Genomic DNA, 15,939 nt, shown 5'->3' on the forward strand with positions numbered 1-15,939 from the left:
ACAGTGACTTCTTGAAATTTTCACAGGGTGTCTGCATTTGTCCTCAAATACACAACAAGTCAACAAATTCCAACCAAAAGAAGCTCACCATGCAACTGAAACCATGTGAGAGTTTGAAGTCATGGTTGTGTCAGCCCAAGAGGGCTGTGTTATCTGAGGCAAATATTGCACAGTGATCTTTGGAACACACAGTGATTACACTTGGTTAATTCACTAATTGGTAGTGAAGTAGGGGTAGTGCTATTTTTCTTTCATCAGTCTGAAGCTAACAGATACTGTGCAAGACAACCCTGTGCAGCGGTCCTGATGCTACCTCTACATTATTTAGCTGGCTGGATAAATTAGTTTGGATTAGCTATTTAGCTGACGTAACTGCTTTCGGTACCTGTGATAGTGTTGTCATGCCCACAGTTCGAGAGAATACAGGAGATAAGGCAAGAATGTGTTTGTTATCTGGATATATGTTCCTGGATGTCTTATGCATGTATCACTTGTTTTTCAGTGATGCAGTAAACCAAGTTTACTGGGTCCACTATGGATGTGGATAGGAGTTTCAAAAGGGTCTTGACTGAGCCTCTGAATAAAAGCTCTTCAGTGCTAGGAAATATATTGGATGAGGTTTTTTCAATGTTGTCTTTCTTCCTGAAGAGGGTATTAAAAAATAAGGAAAGAAAGAAGGTCTGTAGTGCTTACAAAAATTCTTCATCTTGTCCTTGCTGTTTTGAAGACTTAAAACCCGATACGAAGTGTAATCCAGAAGAATGCATCCAGAGGATTTGTTCATAAGTATACAGTTGACATCAGCAAACTCCTATTATGACTGTAATGTTCCTTATGTTGGAGCCTCATTCTAATCTTCTGGCAGCATTCAAGTTCAGTGCTTTCCATTTTGATTGAATTAATTAGCAAAGTCAGGATGATTCCATGATTATGAAATTGTCGGATTTTTTTTAACAGGATGTTTTTGAAGGTTATTTTTGTCCTAGTTAATAACAAGTAGGGTATCTGACTGCATTTTTGTATTGTTTAAATCAAAAATGTGTGGTCCATTCAGAAGCAGAAAAATGGTAAATGAGAGCTATATGTACGTACTTATCTTGCCTTTAAGTTAATCTCCTGTTACTAGTCTTGAGCCTTTCAGGTTGCTATAGAAACAGCCACATCCTCCAACAGTGCTTCCTCCAAGACTTAATTGCATTCTGAATTTCATACGCCCTCTATTAATCACAGCACTGGCAAACACAAGCACATTGCAGAATGAGTTGAATTAATGGTTCAATACGATGTATGCATTTCTTTAACGTTATGTTTCCATATCCCTTTTCAAATTTTCCTTTACTAGCTGGTTAAACTCTTCCGTAACATACGAGTGATACTGCAGGGATGGAGTCTCTCTGTTTGCTGCCACTTCATTTGATGTTTTCCAGTCTTTCATGCCATCAGAGTAGCTGGAAGAATCATTAAGCATAGGGACTTTCATTTTTTCTTAGAGAAGTCAAATTACTCATGAACTACTTTAGCTCTGCTGAAGTTTTTCTGAGATTTCTCCTTCACTTCTATGAAGAGAGATATGGAAGTGCACACCTGCTGTCTCAATGGCTCTGGTAAGCTTGTGCTAACTCAGTTTTCTTTGTGGGTCAAAGATAGACAGTTTTTCAGCCAGACCTGTTTTATGTGGGAAATATCAATCCATCAAGGTAGAAATGGAGTATGGCGGTATGCAAGGTTCAATAAGGCTTTTCTTTTTTTTTTTAATTTTATGCTTGATGGAATTGCTCATCAAAACTGGACTGAGGATGTGTCTCATTCAACTAGCACAACCAAATCTCAGAGATTTCCTTTCTCACTCAGGTCTCAGCATATGATGCTGTCAGTACAAACACACTGTTCTTACTGATGCTGTTCTGCTTTCAGTGTGAATTGATATCAGGAACCGATGATTAACATCACTTTCCTTGTCCCGTGGATGCAAGTTCAGAACTTTGTAATAAAAAAAAGGCAATCCCCACTATTCTCTTCTTATGCAAAAAGAAAAGAGAAAATGCATCACAACAGAAAGCAGGGATCAAGCAGTGTATGTATTTCCATCTCCTCTTAAGCCCTCTGTCTCAGCTCTGCTTTGCTGGTGCTTATTGGGTAAGAGATGAGGAACAGGACAAACATTCTCTGTGCTCTGTTGCACGCAGGCTTGGGATGTTTCCACATTTCTGTTAATGCTGGCCTGAAGGTTGATTTCTGTCCTTATTAGAGGCATTAGAGACACCCCACAACTGGTGAATGAGCAAAGTCAGACTGATGATGAGAAACAAGGCAAAGTGAGAATTCTACCAACATGTCACTTGAAAATGTTCATGCACATTAAGTCATGCTTTTAGATACTGAACATCTGAAGACATCTTAAATACACCCATTGCAACATTGATACTTTTCAAATATCACTTACAATCTGACTCTTTGTGCTAAAGTTTTTCATGTCATTCACATTTTTTTCCCTTTTTAGTAGTTCTGCCTATGTACAGCATTGCTTGAATTATGTATTGATGGTCCCCTATAAAAATCGTTGTAATTAAGTCAAGTTAAGCCAAGGTAGCTTTTCTGGCCTCATCCTTACTGCTAATATCTCTTTTGTTCTTTTTTATCTCTTTCAACAAGAAAAGATCGATTAAGAAAGGAAGAAATTACGACAGTCTTGCCAGGATTAACCTGAAAGAGTGTGAACAGTTTTGTAGCATTCATTTTCACCCTCTTTCTTTTTTCCTCGTGTCCTTTTTCATTAGCTGCCCATTTTATGCTTCTTGCCACAGCACAGTGCATTTCCCATCTCAGAACTTAAATCTCTTCCACAACATCTCAGCTTTCCTTTGTAGCTGCTCTGCAAGCTTGCAATTAAAGAGAGCTGGATTCTCCTGCCAGCTCTGTCTCAACATACTTTTTGTGGATTGCCCTACAGAACATCAACATATATTCTAAAAATCTGTGTGTGCTGGACACCTTCCTCAAACATTCCAAAAATACATGCTTCAAGACGGGTTTCATTTGGATTTGAATATAAAATATTTTTCGTTGGTTCCTTGTCATTCTTGAGAAGCCAAATAGTTGCTGTGACTCCAAGCTGTCTGCCTGGATGAGCTATTTTCCAGGCAGTGACAGCACTTCATTTACAGAAAGCGCTGCTTGCAACATCTCCGTAGGCGTTCAGAACAAAAACCTTGCCCATCAGCTGGACAGCCCAATGTATGAGCATGTGGAGGACTTGACAACACTCAGATACAGTTGCTTGTAATCTTAGTAAAGAGAGAAGCCTGAGATATGCCGGTAGCAGGTTGTTCTACTCTACTGTAGAATGTATTGCAAAATATTTTTTTCAAAAGCCATAATTTCTTATGGTTTCTGTAGTCTACAGTGTTTGTAGGCTGTTCTTATACCCTGTTTCCCCAAAAATAAGACCTACCCTGAAAATAAGCCCTAGCATAATTTTTCAGGATTTTTGAGGATGCTCAAAATATAAACCCCACTCCAAAAATAAGCCCTAGTCACAGTTCATTAAAAAAAAAAAAGTAAATCTAAATAGTGTCCAGGCAACTGTACTTCTAAAAAAGTAAATTAATTGGTGATTGAATGCAGTGGGACAGATAGACCCTTCACCAAGAGAAGCAGACACCTGACAGACAACAGACAGTTGCCTTGCCAGTGTGCTACAGGCAGGCTACGTGGACAAGAGGTGCTCATTTAAGGAAAGTGCTATTGCTAGACATGAGAAATTGGGGCCAATGGTTCTAAAAGAAATAGAGTCACAAGAAATTGATGATGGAATTCAGAATTTGGAGAGTTATAATGAAGCTCCAGAATGTGATGACATAAGCATATTTGAATAAATGTTGCCTTTTTTTTTTTTTTTTTTTTAAGAATAAATGTAGATCATTTTTCATGGGAAAATAAGACATCCCCTGAAAATAGGCCTGAACACATCTTTTGGAGAAAAAATTTATATAAGGCCCTGTCTTATTTTTGAGGAAGCAAGGTAGCTGATGATATGCTGATGGGAGGCTGTTCCTATAGGCACATGGCACCTTTAGAGTAGAGGTGTCTGGGTGTCTCTGAAGCCACATTAGCTCACACAGTTCTGGTTAGTGAATGCAGCACTTGGTTGCAAAGAGGCACTTACCATTGCACTTTGCTCGTTATGCTTCGCTAAAACCTGTCTCCTCTTTTCGGGTACTTGTCATTCATCCTTCCTTCCCTTCTCCATCCTCTGGGATAAAACTGACTCACAACCAGCTCTTGTACACTACTTAGAGGTGGGCAAAATGTCGGGATGCTGCTTCTTATGTTTGTGATGCAAACCTTGCTGTTTCTGGGAGCAGGGGAGGTTAACCATGCAAGCTGCTGGCAGAAGTCGGAGACATATGAGCCAGGTTGCTTAGAAGACAGTGGAAAGATTAATCCTTGTAATTGACTTTAATCTTTGATTTCTTCTCCTTCACTTATTTCTCAGTATAAGCAAAGAAGAGGTGGAGTGAAACCTGACCATAAAGAGAGTTTTGGATAAACAGGGGTACTATTGAAATAGTTCATACATGTCTTAGGCAAATCCCTACTGAAATAAGGAGGAATACTAAAAGCGAAGGACACAGGTAGGGACCAGCCATTCAGCAGATAGGCTCTTGCATTTTGTATCACTTTTTTTTTTTTTTTTTTTTTATTTTTCACTAAATACAGCTTTCCTATAGCACACACTGAGCAAGATGGAAGAAAACGCTCATAATTTGGGGGTGGAATGTAGGCTCTGTGGGGCTAAGCTTTTAAAATTCTTGAAACACAGTCCTAATAATTACTTTTAATGTGATTTCCATCTCTTTACCCCTGACTTTTGCCTCCAGAATCAATCCCTAGTGAAATGTCTGTTTTCTGTCCTAACCCTACTCACCTCAGTGAGCACCTAACAGAAGGATTTAATGCATGTGTTAACTAAATGGTCTGTTTTGTATGTACTTGCACAGCATGCAATGGAAATGAGCATGGACTCTATTAATATTCTTACATAAACAGAATCAATTTTATTAAGTTCTTCAACTAGTGAAGCACTGTGGGAACAAGACAGTCAGAAGCTTGGGAATTACTCTACAAGGAAGAATCTCAGTGTTTCTTGGCAAAAGCTGCTTTATGCTCCAGGCTTGCTTGGTAAGAGCCAACAGTAACAAGGTCTTATTCTAGACAGGAGTTTAAATAGATAGACACTAAACATTTCTGCCTGTCTTTGAAAGCTGACATACAGAAATCCAAAAGTTTATTTCAAAGAGGGCTAAAGTTTTATCTAGCTACAGCCAGATACTCAATTTTGGGGAGGGGGTTTAATGAAAGAAAAGAGGAGTCTGAGTCCCAAGTGAGGACTTATGGAAAATTCTCTTTATTTACTTCCAAATACTGACAGAATGGAAATATTTTTTTTTTTTGCTGAATTTTTTGTCTGTTAATTTCCTCAAAATAAGAAGATAAACTCCAAGGCATGAGGTGATTGAAGTGACTTACTCAGCAATAATTGGACTTCTAGAGTCAATTACTATCAATTTTTTATTAAAATAGCCATAGGAGCAGCTGATTTTTCATATATGGTCATATATAGACTACCTTTTTTTGAGATTGTTGCAGAAGGCTACAATGGAGGCATTAGATGTACAGTGTCTTAACTTTTATAATGCACTTTAAAATTTTTCTTGCAGGTTTATATTGAATGAGTATATTAAACGAGAACTTGTGGCTGGAAGGTCAATATCTCCAGTGCTGTGTCATGTGCAGGGAAGCTTACACCCTCATGCCTCCATCTATCTAGTGCTTCCCTGAGGTACACCAATGGAGGAAAGGGGGGAGTTCTTTTCCCCAACGGCTTCTTAGCTGGAGTCAACACTGATAATTCAGTGAAGAGGATATTGGCACCTTAGTTTCTGCCCACTAAACTAAAACCAGCATATATGCCGTTTGATGCTTTTGTTTTGTCTCAGGATGCTGCTTCAAAGGTCTCTTCATTTTCTTAAGACTGCTGCTGGTTGAATATTATTTTAGTATAAAGATAACATAATCAGACACAAACATAAGGAAAAGAGGAATGATCCTGTTTATTCTTGAGTTATTTTTGTTTTCCCTAGACTGGATGATGTAGTTAAGAAGAATTTCAGAACATAATCTTGCATACTGAAAAGTGCTGCAGATCTGTCAGGAACTAATGCAAGAAAGGGCAGAGCTCTGCCTTAAATCATTCTCCTTTGTGCATTATTCTTCTCCTTCCTTCATTAAATCCTATGTTCAGCCTTTTCCATCTTTCTGTTTTAATAAAATGATGAACTATGAATCTCAAACTCATGGGGAAAAACGTGACCCAATGTATCTTTATAGCACAGATGAAGAGGGAGCCTGTTTCTCTTGGCCTATGTTTTCTAATTGCCAGTTCACAATATATTTTAATATTATCAGCAGAAATGTTAATAGGAAACCAAAGAATCACTACTTAGTGCATTGACCTGCACAATTAGTCTTCAATTAATTCAAGATATCTTCTCAGTGTTTTGTATTCAGTACACTTTGCAACATTTGATGTGCAACAAGGTCATCTGCTAAGACCGGTATTCAAACGCAACAATAAAAGAAATAGCAATCTCCAAAACAAAACTCAAGGCAATTAGTACCATTTGTACAGCACCAGTGACAAAAATGAGCAATTCATTCCAAAATCCAGAAGTCAGTTTATAAGTCTCTGTATGAACTTGTTTTTCTGGATCCAAACATAATAAAATGCAACTCATATTTTGTTAACTGCTCAGAATTGCACCTGGTCACCTAAAAGACATTTCTGAGGTCTTGGAAAAGCCTGTAGGAATCAGAAAAGGGCCAAAATCCACAAAGAAAATCTCAATAACAGAACAGTTTAAAACCAATACGTTTTAAAATAATTGAGAAAGTATTTGAATGAAGAAATAGTCTCAATTCTCATTTCCTTGGAATGTGCACTGTGAAAGGAAATAGAAGGTAATTATTCTAAGAACACCTGTGGTAAGGTCTTTAATTATAATCGTTCAGATAGAAGTTAATTAAAAGCACATCTTTAATGTAGCGTTATGGTTTTCCCTACATGCCACCATCTGGGATGGACTCTTTTCTGCCCTCTCAATTATTTAACTGAAATAGTAACGAAGAGCTGTGAACGTAGTTCTAATTTTCTCTTATCTGCTGAACTGTTGAAAGAATCTATGAGAGTTACTGCAAAATTTGAATTTATATGCTTCTTGGGAGATGACTTAAGCCATCTGCCCTTTTTACTCCCATTTTCCACCACCAAGCAGGTCAAGTGTGCTGGGACGTATCGATATCCCTGTTGAGTGTCAATCTGCAGAGACAACTTGCTCTGTTCTGGTACCACACTCACAACAGCCACCACATTGCCCAAGCTCTCTGGGATGTGCTGCTTGACTCTGGAAATAATGGGAGGAAATAGGAGGTGGGGAGGGAGATGTAAATGCAGCCACACAGTTGAAATCTAGTGAAGAAGGTAGCATATAAAATACCCAGCAGGTTAAAATTGAACTTTGGTAGCAGTGCCAAGCTGCATGGGAAGAACCAACAGGCTCCCGTGGCGTTTTGGTAATAAACTGTAGCATATGAAGGAGAGCAAAGAGAACTTTTCTTGGATTTTTTTTCCAGAAGTACTTTAAGACTTTCTCAAAGGTGAAAATGTTGACAGACACTGCAGTGCCTTGCAAAATCTGTGGGGCTGGAGCATGGTCTTTTCTGTATGTCGTGTCCACTCCCAAATACTGGTGTTGTGGACAGGTTGATTGACTGTTTTGTGGTGGTGGTTTTTTTTTTTAATCTTTATCAATCTATTTATTTATTTATTTTTAAGGAAGCGATGAAATTTGTTTCCAAAGCATTTCTATGTCTCTTTCTCAAACTAGGCTGCACGAGATCATTGCTGACAGGCTTAATGTTTCATTTAGTCACAGGCTTCCCAAATTAGAGTTTGGTTTATGGTGTTCAAAACCAAATCAGCCCCCACACTAATGCTGTTGCCCACATTACTGATTCACAAAAACCAGACTAGAAGTGAAGTGCATCCTGTTTCTGCTCCTTGCCCCCAAAAAGTCAGTTACATTGTGCTAATGAGCACAATAAGACAAATCAGTTCTGAAGTTTATAGGTGAGGTATTAGCAAGAACTTTTAAGGGAAGTGCTAAAACTCCTGCATCTTCAAAATATTTGTCTATCTTGCACACAGTGTGTCAAAACAATTGTTCTCCGTGAGGCAAAGTGTCAGCTAAAATTTGAGGTAGGTGGTAAACTGGCTTGCAGGCCAGCTTGAACAGTAACTGAACAGGACAAACGTTTCTCCCTGTACAGGTTGTGTTATAAATCTGTTGTGCAGCAGGCTCATTAGAAGGGTATGAAGAGCTAGGGGTGCTGGGATGATACAAAGAATCTTATTGGGGAAAGTAAACCCACAAAAGATGCTTTCTGAGCACTACAACGGAGTAGCATTGCAGTGTTTCATATTGCAGGTCTGGGTTTGGGCAGAGAGAGGGAAACAAGGCCAGTGTAGTAAGGTAACATAGACATAAATTGAGGTTTTATTAATATGTGCATCAAATAAAACAAGAAAAAATGGAGAAATTATTATAGACACCTTTAATCAGGGTAATTACAAAGCCTTTTTAAGAGTTCAGAGTGTATTCTGGTTGTGTGTATCAGTTTAGAGAAATGCTGAATTCACAGTTAGATCAGTTTCAAAAGTTACCTGATGTGCATGATGTCTGGTTTTTATCGATTCTCTGAGTGAGGTTTTTAAAAGTGAAAATGACTGTTGCTTTTAAATGAATACACATTTTAAAATTTTGGCATGTGTGTTATCACAAACCTCCCACCTAATTAAAAATTACAATATGCCATTCAATTTTTATCAACTGAGATAAACTTAGACTGCAGCAAATTGGTATTCCATTATAATTCCAGAAAAGTTAGACTTATCTGTTCTGGCTTTAGAATGAAAGAGAAAATACACTAAAACCCTAAAATCTCTACCCTTACTAACTTCTAGTATTCTGTACAGAAGATCCATTAACAAAATTTGAGACTAGAGTTGAAGATTTAACTAATTGGGATAGTGAATACTTAAATATCTTGAGTGTCAAGAGAATTTATACTAATCTGTTTCTTTCAGAGTTTTATTTGTATAGAATTCTATTTTTCAAGATTAATTTTATTCCTTCTGGGTAAAATCACGGCTATCTCTGCTCAAAATCCCCTAGATCCTGTTAAAAAAGATGAATTCTCAATAGCAAATGGCACACTAATACTACATTCTGAATAAAATGCAAATAGACTATTGCAATTTTGCAGTAATTATGTAGGTTACAGTTGTAAGATATACCTCACTTTCATACTAAAATAATTACGCTCAAAAAAAAATCTTGTTAGTGAAGCAGGAATTATTACCATAATTTAGTACATTCTTTAGGTTTTATAACCTCAAATTATTAAATGACTATCAAACATAATAACAAAATAGCTTTGAAAGAGAGTACTAAAACTAGATGTCTGTAACAGTGTTACTGGGTGTTACAGGATAATTTCAATAACAGAAAAAGGAAACTGAAGTTTATAGTGATTCTTGTATATTACATACTTGGAGAAGATGCACATATTTAAAAATATGTAAATTAATACATATATTGTTGAGCTCTGTTTATATTTTGAATTCAAGTTCTAGCTTCTTGTTCTTGGAAGTGTCGAGATAGCTGGAGAGTGGCTGAACCAAGTAACACTCAGGTTAATGCACCTATAAGAACCCACTTTGATTTCTCCCTCTAGCAGGTGATCTCTCTGAAGTTATGTTTCAATAACTTATCACATGGGTTTGCTCACCACAGCTCATTCTGCTGTGAATTTTGAGATACTGTATTCAGTGATGGGTGCAACCTTTCTTTGAGACTTCACATCTTTTCTCCCAGTGCTCTTATGATAACCTTCTTTTAACAGGAAGCCGGAAAAAACATTTGTCATAGCAAAGTTTAGCAGAACAAATTCAAGGCTTTACGTCCAAACACCATGAGGAAGACGATGGCTTATAACAGCATGCATTTTAGAAAAGTATTGCCTTATCTTTAAATATTCCTGCCACTGGACAACATGAGTTTGGGGCTACCTTTTGGGTTTTTTTTGTGTTAGTAGATTCTGTAGAAATGTGTCCTCAATAGCAACATTCAAAGGAATAGCATGTTCTTTGCTGGCCGTCTGCTGCATTATTAGAAAAGGGAAATCATTCTTGGGGAAAGGTGCGTGGATGAAGAACATTTTTACATAGGGCCAGTGGCAGGTAGCGTGCAGAACTGTTGGAGAGACACTTGAATTTACAGTAGACTCCACTGAACCTCTCAAAAAAATTAAAACTCCTGGTATCCTTTAATATTTCTTTCTTTGTGTTTGGACAGGAGTAGGTAAAGTCATTAGTATACAACCTTCAGATCAAAAATCGCCCCTTAGTACTTATTTTATGACTTGCATTTTTAAAGGAGCTTGGAAATTTCACTTGTATTAGAAAACCTGTGGTTGTAGAAAGTGTGAAATATTTATTATGTAGTGCCTCAGTGTATTGATTGAATTTAACCTTTTGCACTGCAGTTTTTTCCTTAAAATGGCCTAAGGTACTGTCAGACAAATGACTCCTCTTTGGCATATTTTGCTCTCCACTCAAACGCCAACTTGGTAAACTGCAATATGCAATAGCTTTGTGAACCATCCTGCATTGTTTTAACTGTTAATGGAAGAAGTCCAAAAATCTAGAACCGAAGCCTAACTTTGTAATGGAAAGAAAATAATTCAGTGTTTTTATTTGTCCTGTCAGATACACAATGTTATTTATTTTGCAGCCAGACTCATTTGGCTCCAGACTCATTGGCTGCAAGAGATGCATTTTTAAGTTGCTGAAAAGAGTTGCTGAAAGAGTTGTTAATTAGGGCAATTTCTTACACTAACTAACTGCAAAAGATCCCTGGAGAAATCCTTGTTCTTATGCAGAAATCCATGTGCAATTAAAAACCAATTATGTATGTTTAAGGTACAGTGAAGTAAACAACGAAGCTGTGTGTGCTATGTATTGTTCATAGCTGTGACACTTCTAAAGAGAGTTTATTTTCTTTGTCTAAAATGTAAAGTTCAGGAAGAAAAGAGTCAGTACGCCTTGTTGAAAAGGTTCCAGTGAAGACCATGCAATAATTAAAATCTGATCATCCTAGAGGGAGTTTGAACAAAATTAATGCTGACTGTTTAACCTAGAGGAACTGTGGTCACTACAGATGAAGAGGGAGGCCTATGTTTAGTGCTCAAATGTTTAACAAAATATTGGCCCAAGGCCAGAATAAATAAGGCAGCTGCATCGGGTTGGATGAAACACACTCACCTGCTGGAGTTTGCAGGGTTTGGGGTACACTCCTGGGGAGACAAGGGAATTGAATCTAACTTTCCCATCCTGAGCGAGTACTGCACCCACAGAGCTACAGGGACTGACTGCTTTATGATTGTAGAATAACCTGGGGTAGAAGAGACCTCGGATGGTCCCAAACATCTGCCCAGCAGTAGTTTCCCTTGTCCCAGAGTGTCTGCGGTGTTCAGACAGGTATATTGGTTGGTAAATCCAGCACCCTGCAGTGCTGAAAAGTGAGAACCACTACATTTGGGGATCAAGATTACAAAACTGCAATTCCTTATTTAGAGTCAGGGAAATGTATAGTAAAACTGGAAACTATATGCATGTATTACAGGAGGAGGTCAAAGAAAGAAAGTGAAAAGACTTGGGGTTGGCATTCTCACATATTGAAGATGCGTATCTAAGAGCTGTTCACCTCATCATCTTGCTTTTCACCTGAGCATTATTACTATTAGTAAGGTAAATAAATGAAAATTGTGTAGTTCAGTGCTATGCATGAAATTCCTCTTGGCAGGCACTGACTGCTCTGTGTATGTGTGCAAGATTTAGGTCTTGCCTTAATTAACAAGGAAGTTCAGTGCTTGCCAGCCTGCTTAGAAAGTGCTTAGCATATTTAAGTTCTTAAAGTTAAGTACATGCCTGACTTGAGACCTAAAGAAAAAGTTTTAAATTTTTATGATAATGTATGGTCTATGAATGTAAAGTTTTTTGAGGCTGGAGGTACCTGTTGAGGTATGTAGTGGCTGGTTTGTTACTACAGGATAAACACATGACAGATGTAGTCACAAAAACACTTTTCTGTCCATGCTACAAAATGGTAAATATTTATTGTGTCCTAATTTTCTAGATTAGGCCATAGCACTGAGGCAGGAAAAATCGCAAGGGGTGGAAGGATGAAAAGTGAAAAGGGTATCAAAACCAAGCTAACTTTTCCTGTTTCCAATTACATTGCTAACTCTCTGGGGTGCAGATAACACAACATCTGATCCAAACTCTGTTATCTCTTAAACTAAAATAACACCATTGAAGTCTTTCAAAACTGAAACTTAGTTCAGTCTTAAATGGCAAAAGTTCCAGCTGGTTTGAGGAGCATCTTATAAACTGCTTCCCGCTTGGCTGCTTTGGTGTTTGTCATAGATGCCTCCCACATTCAAGTAAGAGTTTTGTTTGTGTTTTGTTTTTTTGTTTGTTGTTTTGTTTTCTTTCTAATTATATATTTTTTTAATTTATTTGTATCTCCTGTTTGCCAAAGTTTTTACCAATTATAGGGCTACCGTAGCTCTTAAATTGTGTAAAATTGCAGATACCCTGAAGGGAATTTGACATACAGAATACGTGACATCGATATCAAAAGCCGCAGAGGCAGTTTTTTCCAGGGAGGAGAGATGACTGCAATCTGGCTACAGCACTATCAGAAAGTTCGGGCTTGTGAAAGCATTCTTCTGATTCCAAGCTGAGGTCTCCCTGTTAATTTGGATTTATTACCATTGTATAGTAGTAAACAGAAAATAAAACCCACTTTCTATTGTCCAGGCTTCCCCCCTCCACCCCTTTCAAAAGAGATGCTGTGCTTTGTTAGTGTTTTTACTGAGTTACTGCTTTATCATATGTAGAAAGGTGCCACTAAATCTGTGGTCATTAAAAATCATATTTTAACATTTTTGAAATGATTTTTTTTTTTTTACAGCTGTTTCTATTAGGATTATGTTAATGACCTTCCTACTTCCTCACGTGGGCTTCAAGCTAGGAAAATAGAGGGTGCAATCTTGACTATGACATGAAAATTATAAACACTTAAATGGACAAGAAGTATTTATCCTCCTGAAAATAGATAAGAACAACAAAACTGAAAGGTGGACCAAGCTGGTCCTGAATTGAAATCCAGCCTTGTACATTTTGTTTCTTTTCTCTACACAGGAGAACAACACAGAAGATAAAGAAAGAGACAGACTCATGTTATTAAGGTAGGATTAAAGCACCTGTTGTTTAACTGCTTCATGGAAAGTTTTGATATCCCATTACCAGTCTGTATCTCATTACCAGTCATTACCAGACTTGCAGCTAAACTTTATGAAGAGCGAAAAACTGATGTGTAAACCTGTAAAGCTGAAATCCTTCACTGTTTCTGTCAGAAAGATTTTACCTTTATGAGCCTTGCATTCATGTAAGCAAACAGTGTTATGTTATGCCCCATGACTAGATTTCCTTGCATCATTTCTCCAGCATTCGACTTGTCTGACCACAGCTTGGCCAAAATATTTCTTAAGAGAATGTTTTTACCCATTAGACTTAGAATACAGCAATGTGTTCCTATCTCTATTTGCATTTTGGAGTAGAAATACATGGACTAAGCTGATAGTCACTGGAAAATCATGGTGCATATTCCAGTCTTTTGGATTTTGTGAGTTTTGTTCTGAGATTCCATAAGCACCATAGTAGAGGCCACGTTTATTGTGCTCTGCAGTGAAAAAGCTGAGGAAAGGATGTTATGGTTCACAGCAACTTCAAGTATTTCCTAGATATTTTGTAATGCTATATGCTGCTGAAGTATCTCACTTCATATTCTGCTTACTTTGCCAGAAGTGCAGCAGCTTAATAAACCATATTCATTAGGAAATAATTTCCTGAGAGAACTAGGAAAGATAATTCAATGTTTTGGGCAAAGCTATTGAAGTAGAGACAAGCTGGCATTTCCCAAAAGCTAAGCAAATGTTAGTGGAGCTATAAAACAGTATAATACATTATTTGTGAGACAAAAGTCAAGGGAGAAGATTTCAAAAGATACTCTCTTTGCCAGCAGACAGTACCTTCTCATGTTGAACCCTTATCACCCTGGAAATTACCAAGCACTGTTGAAATGATAATCTGTTCTGTGAGAGGGTATCTTCTAATTCATACTGATTGTTTAGGTCTGGTGGAGGATTTGCATGTAGTTCTGATTTCTGAGTTTGAGATACAATACCAGGTTCAGCAGATAATAGGAATTCTGATGTTTTGTTTTGTTTTGTTTTTGATCATAATGGAATAACTATCAATTGTTTTTGCCTGATCACACTGAATTGCTAAGTAATGGATGTTCATCCGTGTTATAAAACAGCTGAATTTCAGTGTCTGCAATGAAAAAGAGTAAAAAAGGATGTGTGTGTGAATGTGTTTTATAAGCACTGGGGCATATCAATAGAGACAGTGGACACACTCAGCTTCCACTCTACTGAAATTAGGGCATTCTTCTCAGGCATTTAAGTTCAAATCTCTTGGGCACAGAGTAGAATTAAAACCAAGTTTTCTACCTTGAGTTTGTGCCATTCATTTTGGATTGAAAAAAAAAATCATCTCATCCTCAAATATTTTTTTTTTTTTGTGAATCCATCAGCCATGATTTTGTCTTGCTAACTGAAATTCTGCAGAAAATACAAACCTAGTTTATGTATCATTGAGACAGGCAGATTCACATTTCTCAGCGAACTTAGCATTGACTGGTATTCATTCTTTTACAACCAAGATCTGATGAAGATCAGCAAAAGGCAAATTTTTTAGGAAATTAATTTGAATATGCCTGTCTTGGAAGCAGTGTTTATTATTTTTTAAGATGTACTAGCAAGTGGGCCAATTGTGAACTTGATCACTTGTTTGTTTTTGGTTAAACAAAACTAAGCAAATGCTGTTGGTAAACATTCACTTTGCAATCCCTCAGGTCAGTCAACAGGCCCAGTTCCAAAGCTGTAACCCCAGCTGTTGTTACTGCCACACTGTCGGTGTGAAAATGCATAGTAATTTTTTCTGGCAAAAGAAGATGAACTAACCATTTGACCATTTAGTTTGAGCTAGTGTGGCATGTTTGTCTGAACAGAGACTGGAGAATCTGAATGAAGTGACCCCAGCTTCAGCAAGGAGAGGAACTAGTTGCATAGAGCGACATTGTTGGTTTAAAATAATTATCCAATGCTGCAAGAAGGTTGCTTTTGAAACCAGGTGTTAGATGTGGCAGTCTGCCACCCAAAAGATGTGTGCTGCATAAAGACAAATACTCATGAAATATGCTGAAGAGATAGTCGTAGCCTCAGTCTGCTGTGATGAGAATAAGTATTGTAATTAAGAAACCTGCTGGATGTACTGTGAAGCTTGCTGATTCAGAACCAGAGTACTGGTATTTGGTCACCACAAAATCACCTTTCTGTTAAGTGTGAGTGCCATTAAGTGCTACTCAGTTTCTCAGGAAATATATCAGTACAGAAAGGCGTTAACAAGAGTACGTGACTGGGAAAGGGCAGTAAATGTACTCTAGCTTTCCAAAATGTATGGCTAGCTCTAAACTGAGAGCAAGACTAATTACCATGCACCTGCCTTCACATCACTGATGTTAAATATGTTATTTGTTGTTTGGTATGTCTATACGGTGTTGCTACTTTCTTATAATATAAGCATTCTCAGATAAAGCAGGATGATGCTTCCCTTTTTCAGTTATTTAC

The 15,939-nt window shown here is 37.5% G+C and overlaps 1 protein-coding gene across 2 annotated transcripts in view; it reads left to right on the forward strand.

Annotated features, from left to right (window-relative positions):
* Positions 1–15,939, forward strand: part of FAM13C (family with sequence similarity 13 member C) — a 127,386-nt gene that overhangs the window by 19,086 nt on the left and 92,361 nt on the right. For both annotated transcript variants that reach the window (XM_071811708.1, XM_071811709.1), the window contains exon 4: positions 13,388–13,434. In XM_071811708.1, the coding sequence (XP_071667809.1) occupies positions 13,388–13,434 (47 nt within the window). The remainder of the gene's footprint in view (positions 1–13,387; positions 13,435–15,939) is intronic.

The sequence above is a fragment of the Patagioenas fasciata genome, chromosome 8 (assembly GCF_037038585.1).
Source record: "Patagioenas fasciata isolate bPatFas1 chromosome 8, bPatFas1.hap1, whole genome shotgun sequence".
In the NCBI taxonomy this organism is placed as follows: domain Eukaryota; kingdom Metazoa; phylum Chordata; class Aves; order Columbiformes; family Columbidae; genus Patagioenas; species Patagioenas fasciata.